Here is a 22,612-nt window from a genome sequence, read left to right on the forward strand (position 1 = left end):
CAACATCTCGCTTTGAGGCTGGGGAACAGAGGCGACTGTTGATAATTTCAGATGGGAAAATTAACGGGATGTGTACTTGATACTAGGCATGCAGTATACTTTCGCAGTCAATGCAGAAACAGCATAGAGCTGTTTTATTATATATACACATATATGTATATATACAATGTAAGTGTTGTAGAATGGTTTTCTAATACACATATTATCCCACAGTTATCCCAACAGCTTTGCATTTAACTTCTCTGTGATGTGAACTATTCTGTCTTAAAACTTTATCTGTCTAGCACCTTAAATGAAGTTTTGAGGCCCAACTTTGAGTATGGAATACTTGTAACTAAATTGAAAAGCAAAATTGTGATTACTCATTCTATATAAATATGTGGCATTACCAAAGAAGACAACCAATCAGAAAGGCTCATTGCATTGTTCATCCATTTTGCTGAGAGATTCATGTGTATGCCAGTGCTGCTGGTGTTTTATATAGAGCTTAGACTATATATATATATCCCTGTTTAATAGAAGAAGCTGTGTTTTGGGTTAGCTGCTTTATGTGAGGAGCAAGCCTGAAATGAAAGTTTAAGGAGTATTCTTGCTACAGAAAGATTCCTGAAATGCAATTTAAAATATGGTATCAGCTAGCTGGGCCTTCACTACACACCCTCATACTTGCATAGGTCCTGGGGTGTTCTGGTAGGAATGTGTGTGCACAGCTAGCTCACAGTATGTCCTGCAAGCAGCACCTACATTTAAGTCCAGCAATTAAGAGCATCTCAGTTAACCGTGATAGTATATTCTTAGTCGCCAGGTGAGAATTAAAGGCCCCAGTGTTTTGCTAATTATCCGCCTAGGGAGCTCTCAGATGGGCGGAGCCATCATGGAGAAGAGGGTGATGGTTCTTAGCTCAGCAACAACATCTACTTGTTTCAAATGACATCAAGAGGAACCGGGCATGGCAGCACCTATCTATAATCCTAACACATGGGAGGCTGAGGCAGGAGGATTGTTGTAATTTTAATAAGGCGGGCTTCTTGATTTTCCTAGGGGGAATTCTAAACCAGCCAGGGCTACATGGTGAGACCCTGTTTCTCAAAATGAAAAATAAAATCAACCCTAAATAAAAACCATACTGTTGTAGAAAATGTAAAATGTAGACTCACAAACCATGCAGGAACCAACCTTCTAATGCTTCCCTTAACCGGGCAGGTACAGTGATGTGGAAAAGGTGTTTGTAAGGCTGTTATCTGAAAGCTTTATGGATGTGCTTGGAATTACAGACACAGGGCTAAGATGCTGTGGTTTGGCCACTTAAAAGGTTCATTTGGTGGTTGTTTTGAGACACAGGCTATGTCACTTGGCTGAACTCAGTATGTAGACCAGGCTGGCCTTGAACTCACAGAGATCAGCCTGCCTCTGCCTTCCAAGTGCTGGGCTTAAAGGCATGTGCCACCGCATGAGGCTTTACAGTGTTTCTTTCAATATACTACAAGTTAAATTTGTGTTGAAAAACAAATGTGGCTAAGTTCATTAGTCCTTAGAATATGTATGATGTAATTAAGCCCAAGAGAAAAGGCACATTTTTCTAAAGGTATAGAATGAAAAAAAAATCATCTCTACAGGTGGTTTCCTGGGACCTGGGGTTCTCCATTCGGCACTGCTGTCTTCTGTGTGGTTAACCTAGCACACTTTTGATAGGACATTTTTATATAATCATTTGTTCTAATCTAAGCATTTATCATTATATGCAAAGAGCTTTCTTGATGAGAATGCTGTAGATGGTGCGTGGTTTTGACGTTAGCATTTTATTTGGATGACTGATCTTGCAGATGTGAAATGTCAATGAATTATTCATGAAATTGCTTTCCTCTGAAATTTTAGTTTGGCTCTTCATGTTAGTTATTAAACTTTTTTTTTCTCTTTATCAAATTTGATGAAGAAGACAGTATGTTCCCTCTGAAGGAGCTGGCCCCTCCGCCTTTCCTTGGGACCTTTCCTCTGGCCTGCTCGCCGACGACCTTAGTGAGGGCTGGTTGTGAATCTGGCTTGGAAAAGCTGCTAAGAGGCAGCTTGGGGTGTGTGCCTGACCCAGAGCCTCAGCAGGTCAGAAGTGGGGAAAAAACTTAGTCTGTGGCAACTTTGTCTACCAGTGTGAACCACCAGCACTTTTATTGCATTTAAGAATGCGCTCATGTCAGTAATTACTACTGACTACACAACATTTTTTTTTATTGTCTGTGTCCACAGACATGGAATGGTGGAATTACAGTTGATATCAAGGAATGAGATTCTTTTATGTCTTATCAAAACAAAACAAAACGATCCCTGTTAGCGGCAGCACAGATACAAAGAGCACCACACTCACAACCCAGACCGCACCGTCTCCACCCAGGCTCCTGGGTAGCAGGGACCGCTTCGAGTTACAGTGGACCCACAAGACGCCGTTAGAATTGTCCATTTGCTTCTCATGATAATAAAGGAAAACCAAGTTGCAAAACACTTCCAGACTGTCAGGAGGGTATGGCACTGGCCAACAGGTACCAACAAGATTCAAATAGCAGAGTTTGCTTTATGCCCTTGGAGACAGAGAGCTCAGCTAGAATGTGGAAAAGAGAGGAGAGACTTCAATATTGTAACTGAAAAAAATAAATAAATAAAAAGAGCTAGTGATTTATAATGCTTTTGGCTCTATCATTTTGTTTTATTTTTTTAAACCAAGGCTTTCTCTTATTATGGCTGATGAGATGCTAGGAATATGAACTCAACTGTCTTTTGATGTGGGGAGGGGATTGTCAGCTAGGTCACCATGCAGGTAAGCCTAGGCTGTTCACCCTGAGATGGCTGTAAGCCTTCTCACATGAATAGACCCCTAAGCTCATGGAGGGTGGGTCCTCATCAGTGACTGTGTGTGTCTGACACAGGCTGACCTCCCTCACGTTTGCTAATATTTACTAAGAAGAGAAAGAAAAAGGTAACAAATTGTCTTTACACCTTGGGACCTTGTAAAAAAATTTTTTTTATACAAAAAGTTCAATATTTCAACACTCCCCATTATTAATCACTACTTTACTCATAAAACTTTGAAAGTATGAGCCTGGAATTTCATCATGCAAAAATATTGACTGCAGCAAGAGAGAACATTTTTTTTTTTAAACAACTTTTTTTTTTTCCTTTTTTCAAACTTAGGAACTTAAGATAGTCAAGGAGGCAGTGGTATGATAAAACACAAGGACTAGGAATGTATCAAAAACAGTAACACACACTCACTCACACACTCACTCTCTCACCCCCATTCCACAAACCTGTACAAAATGTTCCAAATAATGAGGATAGGAAACACATTTTGTCAACTATGTTACAATTTGAGAGAGAGAGGAGGGGGAGGGAAAGAAAGAGATGTGTGTGTGGAGTTTTTCTTTCTTCCCATTATCAACATGTCATCCAATGTTTGTAAATCAAGGGCAATAAAATGAAGTACACACGCAGCATTAACTGCAAAGCCATTACAGACAGTAGACTTTTTTCCCTCAAAGATACTATTTTCTTTTCCTTCTTCCTCTTCTTTTTTTAAATGTATTATTAATAAAATGCAGTTGCACAAAAAGCAAAGATGTTTTGACAAACAGGTGTATGCATTTATTCCTTTTTAGGAACAATACCTAAAAAATAAAATAATTAAAACAAAACAAAACAAAACGAAACCAAAAAAACCCTCCCCTCGGCCCTCCCCCGCAAAAGACAAAGATGCACACAGACACATCGGGATATATGTACAACCGAATCAACCCCATTCAAACGAAGCGGGAACCCCCCGAGGGACAGAATCAGAATTCTAAAAATCAGAGTGAAGATTGCTTGCTGTAAAGCCTGAGAACTTTTTTTTTTTTTTTCAGTTGGTTCTTCTGCCAGGCTATGACACCTGAAAAGATACATAAAATCTAATTTTTTCTCTTTTATTTATTTTCTTTGCTACAGTCTTTAGACTAAGCATGCAAGACATACGACTAAGTACGACTGAGTGAAAGGTATATTTTTAATTTTTTTTTTAAACTCATTCCCTAAAGGTTTGAACTGAGGTGTGCGTACTAACAGTCCCCATGCTGTTATCTTTACTCTTGTCTAGCTACACATGCTGAGAATGAACTAACCTACCAGAGTTTTATCCTCTTTTGTATATCTAACCAGCAACCACTCAGTTTAGAAGCACAGGGCCCCCTTCCCATGACCCGGCCTGGCTACTGCCTGCACACTGTGAAGCTGCCTGGAAAAGATGGGTGGGGTGGTGGTGGAGGGGGCATGAATAACCACAGACCGCCCCTCTATAGAAAGCAGAGCAAACCTTCAGAAGTCATTGCCAAAGGTGTTCTACTCTAAGCTTATGAGTGGGTGGGAATGTTAGCTTTTTTTGTGTGTAAATGAAAAACACTGACCAAATCATAATCTGAAATAGGAAAAAAATAAAACAAAACATCAACAAAAAGCAGAAGGAAACCAGAGGATAAATGCCAGGATAAACCAAGATTAACGCAGTGATCAGAGCACAGCCCTTAAACAAAAGTGGCGTACGAATGTTCTAAAAATCTCTTTATTCTAGAAGTGGCCTCGAGCGGCCAGACACTTCTCCGTTCTCTCTGAATTCATCCTAAGTGTCTCCTCGATTATATACTAATTTTCAGCATCATACATTCATTTCTTTTTCTTTGAGATGCTAGCCCATTCTTTCCACAGGAGCTATAATACTGTTGTCTTGATTTCTTTTCTCTGCAGTAGCCCCGGATTTTCTCCTTATAGGAGTTAGTTTTGGTCTCTCTACAGGTAGAGAAAAGAAGGAAAGAGAAAAAAAAAAAAAACAGGAAAAAAAAAGTAAAAAACTTTGGTTCCATTGCCTACATAGTCTGCTAAATGAACTCTGCTGACGGGCAGTAATTTCCCTCAGGTTGGCAAATAGCCTGGACCTCATCATTTGCCTCTGAATCCTTTCGCCTCCTTTGATCAACAATAAGAGGATATTTGGCTTCATCAGATAAAGTATAAAAGAAAATAATTTACCTTTGCGTAATATCTTTGGTAATTTTAGAAATAAAAAAAGGTACAAAGTATATAAATTAAGCTCCGAAAGGCTCTCAAACTAAACCCAAACAAAAGCTACAGCCCCAGATAAATACATGCCAGGGAAGCGGGTGCAGACGGAAATGTGGAGGGGTTTGAAGGGCCGAGGGCATATTGACCTAGAGCCATCTCATTCTGTGGGCCCTGGTCTGTCTACCTGGTGTCCTCTTCCGTGAAGTCTGTGCTACTGGGGTGGTGGGTGTGGTGCTCACATTGCAGACCAAGCTGCAGTACCGACTTAGCACACTGGAACCTGACACATTAGCGTCTGCTGAGCTCAGTCCTCATTAACTCCCATAACAAGTTCAATGTGAAGTCTCATTTGCATTAAAACAGATGAATGCCACCGAGCAGGTCTGAACTACTGTACAAACTTAGCCCTGTCACCATGCTGGCTTTTTGGTCATTTTGCAAACAGAGCAACCTGTGCGGGTGAGGATGGCACAGGGCCTGTGGTCCTGGTCACCTGATTATAGGAGGGAAGATCTTCCATGGCCACTGTGACAGTCTAACTATTGAGGATTGTTTATTCTCTTCTGTTTCTTTCGTGGCTGTGTTTCCTGATGCTGAGAGAATGTGGTGGCAGTTACTCACAATGGTGGGTGCTATGAAAAAGAAAAAAAAGAAAAACCTCCAACAGTCCCCCATCCCACCCCCAATACTGTTTTTGTGAAATGAATCTGCCATGTCCCTAGAGTGTGCGCGCGTGCGTTTCTCTCTTTCCTTTTCTGTCATTCATTCTCTTACTGGCAGGATGTCATGTCCCCGTGTGGGGACCTTCAGGTGTAAGGTGCAGCCTTTGGGATCTTTTTTTTTCTTTTCTTTTCTCTTTTTTTTTTTTTGGAAAAAGACCAAAACGGAATGTTTTGTTTTGTTTTGTTTTAAACTTGAGAGAAACATGGTGATGTCTATAGGAAAATGGAATGAGTGCCAGAAAACTACAGACGAGAAATGACATTCAGCTCTGTATAATAAAAACGCCTATTAACATTCATCACAAGGTACAGAAAACGCGAAGCCTCCAAGAGGCCCTGGGCCCAAATGGAGGCCTGAGGTCAGAACTTAAAATGGTAAAGAAGCCAAAAAAAAAAAGAAAGAAAGAAAAAAAAACAGTAAAAGAAAAAAAAAAAAGCAATACATTAAAAAATTTGGGATAATTATTTTTAACCCCTCCCCCCAATACACACACAAAGGCCTTCCCCCATCCCAACTGGAAGCGAAAAACAAAAACAAAACAAACCAAAGTGAGTAAAGGCAGTGGTATCAACATGCAGCGCTGTGCAAAAAGGTCGTCCACTGGAGTCTTGAACTCGGGCGAAGGCTTGGTCTGCAGCGCAGGTACGTGAGCTCAGTCGGGTGTCCTCGGCGCCCGCCCAGCATCAGCCGGGCGAAGCTGCAGTTCAAAGTCTGCTGCTAAAAGTGAATCCGTTTATCGAATTTACAACACTGATGTTGACTCAAAGAGGAAAATCCCAAGTACCAAACAGGTCCATCCAATGCACAGAGTACAAATCCCTTTTGTCAACAAAAAGTAGAAAAATCAAAAATACTCCCAAATGGGATTCTTGATGGCACTAAGAGTTAACACGTTTCAGAGTTGTCAAAATGTAGCGAAAATCCTCCAGACTGTACAAGAAACGGAGGGCGGGTTTCACTGCTAACTTTTGACGTGGTTTCTTTTCTTTTCCTTTCTTTCTTTTTTTATTTTTTTTTTAAATTTGTTTTGCTTTTTTTTCCCCAATCTTCGGTCTCGGGGGTCGGCCCGCCCAGAGGTTCACTCCATGTCCTCATTTACTGGTTCGTCTTCGTAATCTCTGTCATGGTCAAAATCTGGACTGTGGTTGGCTGTTGTCACTAAGGACAGAGGGCCTTCAGCTTCCTCGGGGTCGAGGGGTTCTTCTTTGACGTGTATGGGGTGCCTACAGAGAAAGAGAGAGAAACAGGCTTAGGGGAACACCCGGATTGCCCTGACGCTGGTGTTGGAGCAACCTACAAGAGGTGCTACAGAGATGCCGCCCAGTGGAGGCAGGGTAACCTTGGCCACAACCACAGCCAAAACCAAGTTTTTCAAAGACGGTGGGAAACTTCCTATGACTGCTGGACATTTTCACTGCCTGCAGCCCAAGGGGTTAGGGGCCATATGAGGCCAGGGGCTTCTGTACTGCTCGGTGTATTAGCTGCATTGGTAAGAGTCTTGGATGCTGCTTTAGAATAAACTCTCTATGGAAATCATTTCTCTTGCTTTTCAGGACACACAAGTTACCCAAGGCCCTTGTGACAGTACAGTGTATGGAGCTCAGACTGTGCATTTCTAAGAGATTCCAGGTGATGGGGCTGGTCCCAGGACCGTCCTTTGGAGTACCAAATAACAGGCCCCGTAGTGACATCCTGGGTGGACGAATGCCACCCTGCAAATAATTATGTGAAATGAGAATCTGTAATACGGCAGTGGTTCGTGGGGACCACTGAGTACAGGAGGCTGGGCTAATCATGGCTTGCTGTGTGTTCTGTTTTGCTAGTTAACATGCAGAACCTGTGAAAGAACCCTCCAGAGGACGACCCCAAGCGAGGCTCTATCATTAATCAACTTCAAGCAAACACAGCAAAGAGACACCATGATACATGCTTGAAGCTCCAAATTAATGCATATTTTTACAAACTGTCAATAAGGCAAGAAAAGCCCTGCCAGGAAACACAAACGGAGAGGAAAAGGCTTGCTCAACACAGCAATATGATAAGAGAGCAGAGCCCCAATCAGAATAATAACGCTGTCAGCTGTAAACAAGGCAAAACATGAGGCCCGGCTGGTAGCCGCCACTGGGACACTCTCACTACCTTGAGAGCTGCCAACTTTCTCATTATGGATTGGGGGCTCGGTTCATCTAGAGAGGGCTGGCTCGATCACACAAAACCACTCTGATAACAACTGCGAAAAGCTGTTCGTAAATCATATTTACAACTGATCTTTTGCCAATACAAATGACTTTCTGTTGCAGGGGGCTTTTGATATGTAAAAGAACCATTCAAGTTAAAATGCACACATCTCCCAGACAGGCTGCGAGTGGGAGGGACTTATAATGGACATTATCAAGTATTAGTAATAAGAGGTGGTACTGGGGATGGCTGGCTTCCTAAATAATTGATGCTGTATTCGGGGCCCCAAAGGCGCCTGGAACCATTTAAAAACAAACAGAGGCACACTTTGGGCTGCTCTGGAAGACAAGAACCTTCAAGATCAATTGACACTAAAATTAGCACAGCATAGAGGGAGTCTTGGGGGGCTAGATGTCAGATAAATAGCTTTAAACAATTATGCCCACATTCTTAAAAACCATTTGCAAAACAAACCCAAGCCTCCCAGTACATTTTATATGTGGGTTCCAGCTTCTTCAAGTTTTTACTAGTGTGGTCATCCTTGTTTCTGAAATAAGGCCCAGGCCTCGCTATATAGCTTGTAGAACCCCTGAATGAAAAATATTCACAACTTTTAAGAAAAAAATCGAACACGTGACCGTGAACAAGTGCAGTGTCCTTCCAGGCGTGGGGCACCAATGTAAATGGACGTGTCCCCATGCCTGTGCAGTCAGCTCGGGTCACAGTGAGTGCTTGCTTCTCCCTCTGAAGAACGTACTTTACAGCTTTTTCTTTTTTTGGCTTTTCCATTACTGTTTTTGTGGCTCTGTGTGATTCCTTCTGTTGATAGGTCAGTACCTTTACAGCTGGCGTTCTCTAATCACCCTCCTTCCCTCCACTGTTTGCATAGTACAGTAAACCACTGCTAGCCATTAATCTTTCTCCTCCTGTTGATTTACCTCCTTGGGATAAATGTCTAAGAATGGAACTGTTGGAGCAGAGGCCAAAACATCTTTATGGTTCTCCTGATTTATTGGGATATTAATTTGCAGAGAGGCTCTATCAAGTGAGACTCGATCTCAGTGTCCCCAGCGTTAATTCAGAAACACAGCCTGTGGCCTCTCGAGCAGGTGTTTGTGTGTGGGGGGGGGTGTGAGTCCGAGGTACCTTGCCCTGCACCCCTAGCTTTACTGACCACCGTGGAGTTCTGTGTCTGCCTCCTGATTTCACTAGTGAGAACAGTGACTTTGTCAGTCACCACCAACAAAGTGGGTGGAGTAATATCCAGCAACAGGAATTTGCCCTTTAAAAAAAAATTAGTTTTAATCAGTTACTGAGGGTCAACTGCTATTTTTTTTCCAGAGTAACACTTTTGTGCTTCGATGTTTGAAAGCTATCATACTTAGTACTTAATCTCTGGTTCGCAGGGTGCAATCTGATGGTGTTACACAAAGCCTTGGCGGGAAGGCTCAGAAACCCTAGAGAAAGCAGACTCGTCTTCAGGTTAAGTTCTTGCTTTGCAACTGTAAATCGCTGCTTTCCAGATCCAGCTCCAAATGACAGACCAACTGACGGTTCCCCCAAAGAGAGTCCCCAACACCAGAGACTAGTTTGTTGTCTCCGGAATGCACTGCATATTCACTGTCCCCAAACATAGGTGCTGGTGCTGCTGCATCTACAGTCTATCCCAGTGCCTCTCATCAAATGGAAGGCAATGCCACCAACTAGATCTACTGTGACAACCTGAAAACCCACACCAGCATGACAGCAAGGATTCTTCGACCTTTCCTGTAAGATGAACACTGTAAAAGGCTTCCCCCCCCCCCACTGGGCATATACTCAGTGTACCGTCTACAGTACAATGGGTGCCCCTCTTGAGCCTTCCCCCACCAGACCCACCCTTTCTCTCCAGCATCCACTATTTCCAAAAAGGCTCCTAACAGATAATGGGGCCCAAACCATCTCTCTGTTCCGCTTACATCTGAGTAGTCCTTTTGTAAAGCCATTCTGGGAACACATGAGATTTTTAACTATAGCTGACTAGTCTTTAAAGGCATTGTGATCCTGTTCAGGGTACACACACAGCACAGGGCCTTTGGTGTGGTGGCCCTTCAGGTCCTACCAGAATGAAAGTACACTGCCCGCAAACCGTCATTATGCGACTACCTTCTTCTCTTTTTGAAAGAGAAAGGCGATACCGTGGTTTGTGTGAAGAGCAGAGCGCTGTATCACAAGGCTGCCTCTGTGCCGGGCGGGCCAGCGTCCTCACAGTGGCTTGTAAGCCTTGTTGTAAAGTTTATGGGTTGATTTATTTCAATAGACTGGAACGGTTAAAAAACAATTTGCATCCTAGCAGGGTAATGCACGCTGGACAAGAATGAAATCTCTCATTATAGACTCACTTAGTGGAAGCAAGGGGGTCAGTGAGACTAACTGGCTGCTGTACTGACTACACAGGGAGGCTGTTGTCGGCACAGGGGACCTCAGGGCACGGGGCGCAAACCTGCCGTGTGGGCATCACGTCCTGATAGCTCCACTCGGGGCTCTTTTTCTGTCCCTCGAGCTGTGAGGCTTTTGCTTTGCTGCACATTAAGATGGTGGCTGCATGTTTGCTACGTCTGCAGTTTGCTCAGTCCTGGTAAGCAAATGAACTTCCCTCATTGAGAGGCTTCTCTGTGGGGGCCTTTTTAATTAATTAATTAATTAATTAATTAATTAATTTTTATTTACTTTTTCTACTGATAGGAAGGTAGATAGGTACTATACCTTGGAGTTGGAACTCTAAGAAAACACTGTGCCTTCCACTGGGTAACATCACATATCCTTTCTCAATGGGAATATCTGGGAGTGACTTACATTACCAACTCACAGTTTGCTCTGAACTTCCTGGATGCTGACATACAACATCACCACCACGGTGAGTATCAGTGAGGCAACAAAAGAGTCAGAGAAACAGCAGCTTGCTGTAGGGGAGATGAAATTCTGTGCCAATCGTGGGGAAGGCATCATACACTTGCCTAAAATGCTGGTGTGTCATTTTCGGGGGACTCTGCCCACAAGTCGCAAACCATCGCTTCTACCTCTAAAGACCCCTCTCCGAGCACCCAGGGCATGGGATTAAAATGCTAGAAAGTAAAACTTCAGGTTTGCCCACCATGCTGGAAGAACCCATTTATCCCCCTGCCCCCCTTTGTCGCTAGACGCCAGTTCATTCTCTCCGTACTTGTTAAAGGTCACATTTTCCATCCCCATCACGCAAATTTCCTAAAATAAGATGTTGGTCAGTAATCCACAAAGAATGTGCAGACAAGCAGCCTATTCTTGGAGCGGACAGTGGTGGAAACACTGAATTGGTTTAGTCACTTCAAGTGGGCTATGGTTTTGGAGAGAGTCCCTGAAAGGAAGACGGTCCTTCGCAGCTGGGTTCACTGCGCACTGAAGCATCTGGAATCACATGGTGTCTCTTCTGAAGCAGGGGCCACAAAGGGGCGAGTTTCAACTCGGTGGCCTCCCTGAGGTTAGTGTGGCTCTGGTACCTACCATTCACATTCATCCCAGGCAACCATGGCCCACTGCTTCATTCAGTTATATGTGCTCTCATTATCCCGCCGTCTGCTGCTGTAATGCTCCTATTAATTTTCCTTTTGATATTTTAAGAGCAATCTATAAATCATGCCACCTTTCATTTGTGCCATCATTAATGCTTGGTAATAATGCTGCGGCGAGCTCAAGTGGTTAAACTGAGTGCGTGAGCAAGTAAACAAGCTTCCTTACAGGCTTGGTTGGCTTTGCCGGGAAGCTGGACACACCGTGAGCTTTCTCGAAGAGGTGTATAGTGATTTTAGGAGGAAAATCACAGTGTGAATTAAGTAATGGTCTGAGACCCAAAATGGAGGAGACTTCTCATTTTCTTGCTGTGTGCACTTACCGTGGATGAAGCCAATTGCTTCTACGAGAAAATTACTAACTAGTCCTTGTATGCACCAACATGTGACTCCAGGGCTCCTAAGAAATCGGAAATGATAGGAAAGGTGCCCAGAAGGGCCAGAGAAGAGCCGGGAGACTGAGGTCAGGTGACAGAGAGCTTTGGGTAGACAATACTCACACAGCTTGCATAGGGGATCTGCCTGGACTGCTGTCACTCTCGTTGCTGTTGGTGTGCTCCATGGCCCCGTTCAGCTCCTCCCGGATGGCACTGGCCAGGCTGCCCAGAGTGGGATTTCCCATGGAAGCGGTAGTGTACAGAGGTATACTATTCTCAGCCATGGAAGCCTGCATCAACCAAGAGAAATCAAATGAAGCAGTAGGGGAGGCCAGTCAAGAAAGCTATGGATATGTGGTGTCTTCGATAGCTTTTTGGTTCAAGTTCGCACTGTACTGTGGCTGACAATTTCCAAGTGCTGTAGGATTTTGCTTTAGGGGCCTTGAGCTTCATTTGGTTAAGCTATCTGGGCACCGGTGAGTCTACAGGTGAAGCTGCCTGCTGGCTCCTGCCTGCTGGAGTCATATGGTTTAGACAAAGGTTTCTAAAATGAGGTGTACAGCCACTGACTTTTTTTTTTTTTTGAGAGGAACTGAGTATGAAATACAATGGGATTTTCATTTCTTTATCCATTTTGATGAGTTCTCTATTGGGTAGCTGGGATCTGATCAGATTATATGGCCACACGGCTCAAAAGTTATGAGAACTTCCATAAGCACTCAGAGGAAAGGAGGAACAGGAATCATTGTTTCTCCCCCACCATTCCCATTTTAATGATTTTTTTTTTTTGAACCTGCTGAGTGAAGGCTGACATAACCAGACGATGGTAACATCACACAATCTCTCAGCCTCAGACTAGTCATGCAGAAGTCTGGATGTGTAGAAAACTCTCCAGGAAGGAAGGAAGGAAAAAAAGGGGGGGGGGAGGCTAAATCTTATTTCCTTTATGACTAAGTATATCCATATTAAAGGTGACAAAGCCATCCCATTCCAAATGAGTGCCAGCAAAAAAAGTATGTAAACCGCCCCCCAACTCCAATAAAACCCACTCCAAACTAAAGTCTGGTAGAATACTCTTCGTTTTCTGTCATCCCGACGTAAGCGTGATGGCCACCCTGTGTGCATTGTGGACAGTTGTCACAATACCACCGGACTGAAGAAACCCCATTTGTTTTCACTTGTGCAGGGAGTGTGCCCAAGTGACTTTTCATTTTATTATTCAAGAGGACAGACTTGGGAAAAGAGGCAGCTGTAATTAGATGAAGATTTATCAAAATTGTCTTCTTGCAGACTACACTATGCCTGGTTTTCCATCCTAATGAGAGAGAGTATGATCACAAGACAATCTGGCAGAGTGGCTTCAGTTGGCCCGTCATGGAAGAGTCCTAACTATTCTAGAAAAGCTGGCACCAAAGAGAAGGTATGAGCCAGAAACAAAGGGAGAGGAGGAGAGAAGCTGGGCTGCGGGGAGTCTGCTTGTTAGTCAGCTGCAGGCTTGCTCCCTGGATAGACCCAGTGTCTGAAGTACTTCCCAGAGAGATGCCCTGAGCATGCTCTCGGCAGCTCCCTCTTTCCCCTATGGAATCACCTGCTTCCTTTTTTAAAAGTAAAGGGGGTGGGGTGGGGGTGGCACCTCATGATTTCCCAGTACAGTGACCATTTCCCACTCCTCGATGGTTTATCAGATCATCTGTTTGCATCCAGCACTTTCTGAATGCATCTTTTATAATTGCAATAAGGCATTTCTATTCTTTCTGAGCAGGGAAGTTGGCACAGTAATATTACTGGCAGCTGCAGCTAGGCTGCCATCTTCAGCTGCCTTATGTGGGACCACACAGTGGTCACATTTCCCTGCCATGTAAGTTCTGCTTGGACTGCCAGCTGAGTGGCCCTCTCACTGTGGATGTACCATGGGAATCTGCTTCCACGGGACAACTGCGCTGTTCAAGAGTCAAGATGGAACTGAGGCTGGAACCGAGGCTACCACAGTATTTTATTGGATTCCGAAGCCCCTGACTGACTTGTAGGAAACAGTTCTAGGACTGCCTATTAAGATGAGCAAGTATCTGCTTATTCTTTCTGATTTTCCAAGTATGATGAGTAAACCCTTGTCTTGGTCCCTTTCCTCTCAGACATAATATAAGAGGTATTATAATATAATACGTACAGAGAACCAGTCTTGTTCCTTTAAACAAAACAGTAGCCACTGGGCTACAGTAAGATCCTGAGACCTGGGTCACTGCCGTGTCTCTTGAGTAGTCCTTTGCAGAGTGAAGGATCAGAGCAGCCCCCAAATTATCACCTTCAAACAGGTCCTTCCTGTAGCTGATGCTCCTAGGAGCAGATGTGCCACCATGTTTATAATAGACTTAATGATAGAAATGATCCTGGGCACAGTGTGTGGCTTCATATCAAACTAGCACCTCTACCCGCAACACAGAGGTTCTCAAGTGATGGCACGCTTTGGGTCCCTAAGTACCGAGGCTTTTGGAATGTTAACTGCTCTGCGCTCCCCGGGGAAAAGGCAGTCTATAAATACGAAGCTTTATGGTTACCCTTAGTTACCTCACTTTTTCAGAGCATAATGCAATCTGTCCCGAGCCCCATGTTTTATTTCTGTAGTAGATTCTGCTGTCCTATTTTATAAATTGTATATCACGCCGTTATGTCGCTCTAGTAATTTTTTTTAAGATGATATTGTTGCGCTGTTATTTTTACTTGCCTTGAAAAATGGAAGTGGGTGATAAAGAAAGGGAAGGCCCTGCTGGTGGGATCTTTATTTAATTTGCATGGCAGGAAGCTGTCTTGTATGACTGGCTGTCTACTGGTGGGGAATCCAAATTCAAGAGGAGGGGCAAAGGAGATACTCCTTAAATTGTTCCTGGAAAGCCGCGGGCTGGTTTTGGGCGAGTAGGGGAAACACAGAAGCGTGGAGAGGGGTAGGAAAACAAAAGTCTCAGAGATGAAGCGTGAACGCATCTGTAACGATACAGCACGCTAATTGAAATTAGTCACATAGTAAAGGGAATCCAATGTAAAATGTGCTTGTAATTTTAATACCATTCCAGATAGAGCTGCCTTTAAATTCATACTTCACAAGACTCCAGGGAAAATAAGTTACTAATGCATGGTATTTACAGTGGCAGGGTATAAGCCGGCTTTCATTTACTCTTGTGAAGTAACTGTGTAAACTACGAGTAATTAAAAGAAACGCAGAGAGTAGTTTCTCCCAGTAAATTTAGCTCATGCTAAGAAGAAATAAATAGAATTACTGAGATGCTCAGTTGAGCGAGTCTGCGTTCAACTGTGTCAGGGGCGTGTTATCCACAAGGAGCCCCAGGATGCGCTGGGTGAGCTGGGAAGACAGGCACACAGAATAGGGGCTCAGTCAATATTTGCTTAGCAAGTGGTGAGAATCGGGCTGCTGTCACTGCCTCCCCTCCCCCATCTAGTTCCCATCATGCCACGCGCTCCAAGCCTTCTTCCCACTGCCATCCCTTTTGGGGGCATTTGTTTCTCTGTGTCTGCCTTCACTTGTCATGTTATGGTCCCTCAGAACAGCCAGAGGTATCACAGAATCCAACAACCAGTTCAGGGGTGCTACAGTAGTCACACTCAACAGTGCTGGGGGGGGTGTGTGATAACTAACGTTTGATTTGTCTACAGAGTACGTAATGCAAATGTTTCAAAACTCTTTTAGGTATGTCTTCTAGACTAATAAAGGTGGGTTAAAAAACCAAAACCAAAACAAACAAACAAAAAACCCAAAGCCCAAAAGACTAACAGTGGCTGTCTGAGCTCTTATGGGAGACCTGAGGATGGCGTCAGGTATTTAAAAGAAGCAATACCAGATACCCCATTAATTTTAGAAATCAGTAGGTGGTGTGGTAACCATGAGGAACAAGAAACCTAAAGCCTGGCTGGACACACAGATTGTTCCTCCTGTCGCTCACCCCTTCTAAGATTCTCTCGCTGAGGTAGTGTGTGATTTACCAGTCAGTAGGAAACTCCAGTCTACGATGGTTAGGTTTTCCTGAACAACTGGATGGCCACTTCCACTTTTCTTATGCTTTCTGTTGTCTAGATGGTTGACTTTACAAGGGAGAAAACAAACCCAGGCCCCACCCCCATAGAAAGAAAAGGTGTTGGAATGGACTTTAATAAAGCCCCACTTTCTCTTTAAACCTGGGAACAATGGAAGGTCATGTGACATGCTGGCCCTGTCATCCAGCACATTAATAGCTGTGCTAGAGTAATTACACTTGTGGTATTTTTGCCTCAAGTGAAATTCTGAAATAAGAGGATGGAAATTATGATACTGCTGATAAATATTAATAAGTGAACTTTTAATTTTTTTTTTGCCACAATATTCAAAATGCTGAGCATCCTGCTCCTGCTGAAGCAGCCCGATGTGTTTGCCTCCGGGGAGAACGATGCTTTGTGCACTTAAGAAAAAAGTTTAACGGAATTAAAATTTAATATCTAATTAGAGCGAGGCTAATATATTTTGAAATGAGTGGGGGAGCCCTGTGTCTGCGCTGCGGCTGGGGGATGGCCGTTAATCTTACCTGTAAAGCTGCATTGAGAGGTGTGCAGTAGGCGTGGCTGCTCTGCATGTTTTTAATAAGGGAAGGGTTACTGTGTAAGAAAAAGATAAAAACTCAGAGTTAAACACAATCCATCCAGAGGTCCTCGCCAACTTTTCTCTTTCAAGTTCGCTGGTTGTCTTCCACATTTTAAATTCTTCCCCCACCCGGTCACCAAACTGAAGGAAAGTTAAGCTTTATGTATGTTTCTCGGGGTTGGTGTGGGAAAATACCTCTGGCGATGAACCTAGTGGTTCATCCTGGTGAAACTGTGTTAAATTATAACACACTTGGGTATATTTTCTGGGGACCAGTCTGCAAAGGGTTAGCTGCTGCCAGGCTCCGGGAGGAAGGTAAGGGCTGAGTGGCAGGATGTCTGGTACTGCAATGAGGAGCCCAAAGGCTTCATTCTCAGTGGCCCTGACTGCTCGAGGGAAGCCATGTTTACTCCTCTTTTGTAAAAGCAGGAGCTTTGGCTGCTGTCTTTCCTGAATAGCCCAGTCTGGGAGAGCAAGCTCTAATTTGGTGCTCTTTCTATTGACTAGGTAAAAGAAGCCACAATACCTTTTTTTAAAAAAAAAAAAAAAAAGAAAAATATCCCTGCCCTAGTTTTAAAAAAACACTACAAAATTACATTGGACATCCTGAGAGAAAGTGTGGCTTCCAGTCTGTAATGAGGTTCATTTGTCAACAGACTTTGAAGGGAATGACATTATCAATCTTTCCCCTGAGCTTAGGACAATTTGGTTTTCAGTTTTTTGAGACAGAGTCTCTCTACAGAGTGTAGGCTGTCCTGGAATGTGCAGTCCTCCTGCCTCAGCTTCCTTCCCCCCCTGGGGGGGGGAGTCATTATAGGCACCCACCCCTACACCTAGCTTGTTCATTATTGTTACTCGAGTATTCAGTGGGAAAAGAATTATCCCACTAGATATATACTGTAAACCACCGCTTCCTTTCGCTTGCAGGGATTATGGGTAACATGGGGGATGATATCTAGCTTTGAGGGTCCCCATTAGCTGCTGAATCAAAATACAGTCAGTCATCATCGGCATTAGAGACACAGAAAAAGCATCTTCTAGGCACTGGCGTTCCAAAGGGAAACGAGCGAGGTGCGTGTACAGTTCACACTGTTTAGTTTCTGTTGCAGAAAGCTGTGGCACTGCTCTTGGGTGAAATGTCATACTACATGGGATGAGTCAACCATGCAAAGCCAAAGCAACAGCAGACACAAGAGAACAAAGCAAGTAAAGGCTCTTACTGTGCGCCAAGCTCGTCAGAGTTTTCACCGGGGCAGTATTTGCGAGGACGGCCTCGTTGAATATGGCGGCCACGTATAAACTCTTCATCATCAACTGTCCAAAAGGACCCAAACTCATCCTCTACTCTGATAAAGCACTTATGCAGTGAGAGGTTGGTGCGAATGGCACCCTGGGATAGGAGCAGCAGCAAAGGAGATGGAGTGGCAACAAAAGGAGGCGGGGTTGGGGGCAGGACAGACATCCAATACAGGGAACAGGAAAAAGAAAATAAAATGCAATAAGCATAAGCGAATGGCTCGTGAGGGTTAATATGCAACGCCGCCTAAAAGCTACTCGCATGGGATGTAACAGAGACCAGCAAGCAGGGGCAGGGGGACTGGTGGGTATACGAGACAGAAGGGATGAAATGTTCTCTTGCTTCCCTTAACTGAGACAAACGTGAAAACCAGGTCTTTGGTCTGACACCGCCTAGCAGCCTCTACAGTACACTCGTTAGCACAATCCGAGCTGGGCTAAGAAGTTCAAACATGGCGGACGTACCCACTGATCTTTTGTGGCCTCCGTTTTTGGAACTCTACTTCATCCACTGTCCATACTGCCCCTTTAACGTTCTCTACTCGCACAAAACACTTGTGGAGACTAAGATTATGACGCACTGCATTCTGCAGCAAGTATAAAAGAGAGAACATTGACATTTTTTTTCTATAAGAAAAGACTCAAAAAAAAAAAAAACACACACAGCAGTACATTCAGCCCCACATGTGTAAAACCGACCTCCAGAGCCGTAGCCGCCACCCCCACCCCCACCCCCACGGAGGATCTTCTTCCGAGTGTCTTTTAAGAAAAACCGCAGATTATGAATGGATGGTACTCTGGCATTTAAGCCTAATTTCTGGTACCATGTGATCAGAAGACACACTGGTAAACATGCATGCAAGTCCCAAGCAGGTCCCTCCACATAAATCTAAAATATTGTTAAGAGGATGTCAAAAATCAGTTAAGTATAAAAACTATTCTTTACGAACCCATTGATGTAGGATTTGAAAAGATATTTCATTTTTAAATCATGAAAGGTGAACAGTTTTAAATCCACAGCAATATCTGGCTTTGAAACCAGGCATAGGCTTTATTAAGGAAAATCCTAAATAGGATTTTACCACTGAGAGTACCATCTTGTATAGCAAAGGTGATCGGGGGCTAACTCAGCACTAAGAGTTCAGTCTCAACAATTGAGCAGAGCCTTACCTTCCGGAATATTTGGGAACACTGGCAATTACTTGGAGGAGCAAATGCCAAGAACTTACAAGGAGGCCTCTCAATGGCAAAATGGCTAGATTGCATTACTTGGTTTCTACGTTTCTTATGTTTAAAAGTCACTGACGGCCATTGCTGAGTGCGATCCTTCACATCTAACAAAACGGGCATTCTTAAGTGCAAAGAGGCCCGAAATGTCTCATATTTTCAGGAAAATCTGCAACCCTGACGGGATAACCAAACTGGATACACTCTAGTTTTGCCTGGCTGAGCAACTGGGTGATGAATTTGAGACTATTACAAGTGGCCAGTGGCAGGTTTGTTTTTTTGGTTTTTGTTTGCTTGCTTGTTTGTTCATTCAGAGTAAGTGGCTTGGAGGACATATACGCTGAGATTTTGGCACCTTACATAAGCCCTCACTTAATCCCCAGCATTGTATTGTCCAGACAAGCTACAGTCTTCTCCCACAGTAATTTGCTTTCTTGGTGACAAATGTTCAAACTCTCAGAGGTCCTTCAGATTTCTGGGAACTGATCATTGGTGACTAATTGGGTTGCCTAAAAGTTAGTCTTCTCTGTGATACCCTACTTAGAGGATAACAGGGCACATCTTTATTACCTCTGTTATAATTTGCTCACCAGTGGACTCCACAGAGTGAGCCCCCAGGAGAATGAGTACAGCTGGAAGGAGCCTGCTGATCCTGACGTGACTGACAGAGGCTACCCTTGATGGAAGAGCTTTCTGATGGGCTGCTTAAAAACAAAACTCGACACCTATAAAATTAACCTGGCTTTTAAGGAAACAACTTCTTCTTTATATTGCACAGGGAATTATCTCCTCCACTATCACGGAGGAGACAGGAGCAATTGTAGCCACTTCCCTTTCAAAATCAAGAGAGCACATGTACACCCGTGAGGGAGACGGCTGGGCAACAAGGCAGCATCAATCACTGTTGGGAATTTTACCTAAGTATCAAAATGCACAAAAAAATCCAAAGACTCCGGGGGCTATTGCTGCTCACAGAATGATGTAGAGCGCTCTGTATATTAAAACGGATCTGCAAAGGACACCATTCCACAGTGTCCTTTGGATCACTGTCCCAGTAAGGACACATAGAGAAAAACTATCTGTATTGACGAGTCCCTGGGTACTTCCCAGGGGACTGTTTGTATTAGTGACACTTCTGCCTTTACTCTGCAAAGCTGGAAAAGGGAGATGTGAGTTGAAATTCATATCCTCAGCTGATAATTATTTTGAAATGTGGTCATTTGGTATTTATAAAAAGCAATTTGAAGAAAAATGTCTTCTTTATGCTTCTACATCCTAAACTTTTCAGAGATTGGTAACTAAAGAGCTGTTGTATTTTCTCTCCTGGGGCAGGACTGGAAAGAAGCTAAGATCTGCAGTATAACTTCCTGTCAGCCCCCATGTGGCTAATGAATTAATTCCGTGCCTATATTAATCTTCTTATAGAATGCGAGGAGGAAAAAAAAACAAAACCTGTTTCTTCCTATTAAACTAAGGAAGCCACGTCCTATAAAGCACCTGTTGTACTGAAACCATGGATAAGGACAGATCTTAAATGCTAGGCGGTACTAAATAGAACGGCGTGTATAGGCATTGTGTAATAAATTCAAACTAGGAAGCTGAGAAAAAGTTGTGAAGGCTATCTGTATAGCCTAGCCTGGCCTTGTACTCAAAAATCTCCCCACTTCTCAAATGCTGGGATGACTGGCATGCACCACCATGCCTAACCAGGAAGGCTTAATGGAGCACGGAGTAAATGCCTATGAGATTTAGAAGGGACTCCAAGCATTTAGGGGTTATCTAGCAACCGACCTCTTCTATGGCAAATGGTGTCACATTACATTACATAATTCTGAAACTACCTTTTCCCCTCAGGGTAGCCATGAACCCATTCTTATAATGGATACCTTGCAGTCTGCAGAAATCAGCCTTTTGGCCGTGTGAGTATGAGGGTTACACAGCTTCCGCTGCTTGTGGGGTTGAGCTCTGATCTAACCACTGAAGGATCTTATCCAGCTTGGTTCCTAGTTACGCCCCTGAAAATGACTGTTGGGTTGCCCACGGTGTGTGTCAGCACAGGGCCAACCTCCGAGTTAAGGGTCACAAGGTCACCTCCTTCCCCTACACAGGATTCTCCAGCAAATCCAGACACACCTCTCTTGCAGGGGCAGGGGCAGGGGCTGGAGTGGCTCTTCCATCTGAACACTTCAACCACAATGAAACACTTCTCCTAGTCACCTTCCCCAGTGCAAGGGGAATACTCTCTTTGCCTAATAACTAGATGCTTCTCCAGAAGATCCTCTCTTCTATAAAGGTCAAAAATTCAAGACTGCAAAGCTTACCTTCCACGTGGCTGCATTGCGTCGGAAGTAAGCAAACATTCGTGTGAACCAGTTATAGATTTCGTTTAGTGTTAGCTGCTTTTCTGGAGATTCGAGAATGGCCTACGAGGCAAAAAGAATCCGGAGAAGGTAATTCATCATCCAATAGGCAGGGTCATTCGACAGTGTTCATAAAAATGTAGAAAAAGAAAACCCAACCAAACCGGAACCAAAACTGGAATTTGGAGCAAACTCCTCAGGCAGGTTTCACAAAATGATCGAAGATTAATGGTTGTATTTAAGCAGTTCAGTAGCAAAACTCGAAATGGAATTATCTAATTGTTTGGAGTTTTTATTTCTGTTTCCGTACAGAAATATTAATTTATTAGTCATTCATAAAGCAGAATCAAAGAGAAATGCAAAACATTTCACTAGCTGATTAAAGCTCAGTAATTATTTAGAGCTCAGATTAATTCCAGGGATCAGAGATTACTGTAGCTTTGTGATAATTGACTTGCCATCTTTAAACAGCCTCATTCTCACTGTTGTGTGAAATGAATTCCCTAATAATCACATCGTATTGTAATACTTAATCAAAAGCAATTATGTTATATATTGCAGTTTTTAAAAACCTTATAGAAAAGGTTTTAGCATGCTTGCATACTAAGTGGTTTTAAATCTACTTCATCAATATAATATACCCACGTACACCTTTTGATAGCATTTCACGGTCCATGTTATTTACTTACCTGCCTGATTAAAGATGCATATGTAAATGGTGGTCTAACTTCCGCGTTCTTATAAAATTCTTGGTTCTGCGCAATATCTGCTAAATGAGAATCATTGTCCTATTAATGATCGCTTTTTAAAAAGGGGCTCGTCGATAGGAACTGCAGATTCCCCATGCCGCCCCAGGCAAAGACAGAGAGTAGCTACCTGAAGAAATGGGCACGTTGTATTTGTCTGAGTACCGCCTGCGGATAGGTCCCACCGTGTGCATGCTGGTGGTGGTGATGACGGAGGGGCCTTGGGTGACAGGAGTCAGGGGGGCGGTGGGGGTTGTTGGAGTATGAGGTAAGCTCTGTGGAGAAGCCTCTGAGGCAGACTTGGAGAGGGTGACACTTGATACCAGATTCAGCTGTGAGGAGAAGGATATGGGTTAGAAGAACTTGAGAAAGGCAAAACAAAAAGCACAAATCAAACAACCACAGAAATCCGAGCAACCGT

The 22,612-nt window shown here is 43.6% G+C and overlaps 1 protein-coding gene across 41 annotated transcripts in view; it reads right to left on the reverse strand.

Moving 5' to 3' along the window:
* Positions 1-2,129: 2,129 nt before the first annotated feature.
* The window catches only part of Foxp1 (forkhead box P1), a 597,405-nt gene continuing 576,922 nt past the window's right edge, over positions 2,130-22,612 (reverse strand). For 28 of the 41 annotated variants that reach the window (XM_030255064.1, XM_006505314.4, XM_017321301.2 and 25 more), the window contains 7 exons: positions 22,322-22,523; positions 22,135-22,214; positions 21,407-21,508; positions 18,324-18,445; positions 16,507-16,576; positions 12,062-12,228; positions 2,130-7,022 (listed from right to left, as the gene is read on the reverse strand). In XM_030255064.1, coding sequence (XP_030110924.1) covers positions 6,878-7,022; positions 12,062-12,228; positions 16,507-16,576; positions 18,324-18,445; positions 21,407-21,508; positions 22,135-22,214; positions 22,322-22,523 — 888 coding nt within the window. In that variant the 3' untranslated portion in view covers positions 2,130-6,877. Of the gene's footprint in view, positions 7,023-12,061; positions 12,229-16,506; positions 16,577-17,782; positions 17,953-18,323; positions 18,446-21,406; positions 21,509-22,134; positions 22,215-22,321; positions 22,524-22,612 lie in introns of those variants that run through there. The other 13 variants (XM_006505316.4, XM_030255065.1, XM_030255066.1 and 10 more) reach the window with 5 other exon arrangements.

The sequence above is a fragment of the Mus musculus genome, chromosome 6, assembly GCF_000001635.26.
Source record: "Mus musculus strain C57BL/6J chromosome 6, GRCm38.p6 C57BL/6J".
Classification (NCBI taxonomy): domain Eukaryota; kingdom Metazoa; phylum Chordata; class Mammalia; order Rodentia; family Muridae; genus Mus; species Mus musculus.